Source organism: Amphimedon queenslandica, unplaced genomic scaffold (genome assembly GCF_000090795.2).
Source record: "Amphimedon queenslandica unplaced genomic scaffold, v1.1 AMPQUscaffold_13024, whole genome shotgun sequence".
NCBI lineage: Eukaryota > Metazoa > Porifera > Demospongiae > Haplosclerida > Niphatidae > Amphimedon > Amphimedon queenslandica.
In genome coordinates, this window is record NW_003546740.1 from 9,353 (window position 1) to 11,855 (window position 2,503).

The 2,503-nt window shown below is 37.1% G+C and overlaps 1 protein-coding gene across 1 annotated transcript; it reads left to right on the top strand.

Moving 5' to 3' along the window:
• Positions 1-898: 898 nt before the first annotated feature.
• LOC100640935 (uncharacterized) lies at positions 899-1,756 on the top strand. Its single transcript, XM_011408353.1, has 3 exons — positions 899-910; positions 960-1,486; positions 1,531-1,756. Exons 1-3 carry the CDS (start codon positions 899-901, stop codon positions 1,754-1,756), a joined length of 765 nt encoding a protein of 254 aa, XP_011406655.1.
• Positions 1,757-2,503: the final 747 nt, after the last annotated feature.

Consider the following 2,503-nt stretch of genomic DNA (forward strand, 5'->3'; position numbering starts at 1 on the left):
ACGTGTGGTGCAATAGTGAAATGTTTACATAGCTTCATTGAGGTATAATAAATTACATTATAATACATGTATTCTTAATGAACGTATAATTATCAACCAAGAATCCTTCATGTGTATAAAAGTTGCTATGTAGAGTTACACTGTATAATAAGTATTTGTAGATGTCACACGGGACAGATGTCTGTTTATTTATCATTAATAGCACTGTTTGATGCAGCAGATGGAGGTTGTGTATAACTTATTGAAGAGCCTGAGACATGACTGAAGTCTGATGGAGTTGGGGAAGGAGAACCTTGCCAACTTTGTCCAGGTGATGAAAAGGATTGAAACGGTGCTTGCCAAGGTGACGATGAATTTGGGTAGGAAAAATGTGGGTCTGAGGTTCCAGGGACTAATGCTGTCAACAGTACAGATTGAATTCTGTGTTTGATAATTTGCTTCTGATTGATATCATGTACACATTTCAGTTCAGTGGCAATGTACTGACCGAAAACATCGTCTGCATCCTTTTTTTGTAAGTCATTGTCGGTATTTCTCTCCATACATTGAATAGCTTTTTTTAACAATATGTCTTCGGGGTTCTCTTTTTTAACTGACTTGGCACACTTTGAGGCAGACTGCTTCCCTTTTGAAATTGGTCGCTTCGTGGAACGTACTTGATCAGCACCCATATCTTGCTGCAGACTACTATTTGATAATTCTGTTTCATTGTTATCATCATCACATGTTCCACAGTCACCACTGTCTTCCATCATACTACTCTCATCAGTTTCTTGATCTTCCTCCTATATAACAAAGTTTACTTTGTAAATACTATATTATACAGTGTAGCGCTATAGCTGTACATAATAAGTTATGTATGCCCATAATTATGCATGCAAGCTAATATAATCGTACCATGTACATCACTGTATAGCATACAATTATATTGCTTTGAAATACATCATTATTTATTGTAGGTACCAACCACAACCAGCAAGTGGAAGGAAATTGCTACTGGTTTTGAAACATACTGGCAATTCCCTCATTGTATTGGTGCTTTGGATGGGAAGCATATCGTAATCCGTCCCCCACCCAATAGTGGGTCTTATTATTTCAATTATAAACATACTTTTAGTATTGTGCTGCTAGCCTTGGTGGATGCAGACTACAAGTTTACATATGTTAATATCGGATGCAATGGAAGAAACTCAAGTCTATGTGCTGCTTTAGAAACCAATAGCCTAAACGTTCCCTTACCGTTTCCTATTTGTGAGGACGGCATTCCTTTACCCTACATGATTGTGGCTGATGAAGCCTTTCCTTTGAAGACCTACATTCAGAAGCCATATGCTCAAATTGGGTTAACAAAGGAAAAACGTATATTCAATTATTGTTTAAGCCGTGCGAGAAGAATAGTTGAAAATGCCTTTGGTATACTAGCAAACCGCTTTCAAGTATTTATGACTCCTATAAGATTGTCCCCTGATAAAGCTGAAACTATTGTGTTAGCTTGCTGCTCTTTACACAATTTCTTGCGATCCTCATCAGCAAGACATGTTTATCACCACCTGGAAGCGTTGATGCAGAAGACACCACTACTTATCGCACTATACAAGGATCATGGCGTACTGAAAAACAGCCTACAGGAATTATCGACATTGAAAGACAAGGTAGTAATAACTACACAGCCAAGGCTAAAGAAATAAGGGATTATCTATGCGAGTATTTCAACTCGGACAAGGGAGCATTACCATGGCAGGACAAAATGATTTAACTTCGATCTTAATTGGCTTATATATAGAGTCATTAATTCCATTTTACTATTATAATTTACTAAAACTGACAGTGCATGACGGTATATATCAATTACATGTACATGCTACAAAAAATACTAGTACCTTTAAATTGGATTGGGTAGCTTTAGGTGTGATATAGATATCGAGAAACTGGAGACGCTTGAAGAAAACCCATTTGGATTCATACACGTCATCGACACCAGTTCCTGTAGGTCTGTTTTTGGTTTTTTTCTTTTCTCTTGTATACTGTGCTCTTAAACTTCTCAACTTTTTTTCAATTTCTTTCACTAAATAGTAAGTTAAATTATTATTATGCCAAACAGTAGACAAGACATGCTGACATGACTGAGACTTGGACTGAGCACATCATCACTGACTAACCTGGGAAACCACAAGCAGAGGACAGTGCTGCTAAAGCACTTCTTCGTTTATCTCTATTATGGTAGTTACTGTGTAGAGTGTTGTATAAGCATGGCTTCTCTTCGTACAGATCAAGCAATACACATATTTGCTCTTGAGTCCAACTTAATTGATCAACCGCCGTTTTAAAATTTAACTATACTTATTGATATTAGTTAATAATAATTGCATTCCATTGGTGTGTCCTAGGTTACCTTTGATGTTTTGGTGCAACATGTTGCACCAAGTTGAATGGTTGTCAACTTCAAGCAACATGTTGCATGCAACAAAATAGGGTATCATACACGGTGCAACATGTTGCATGC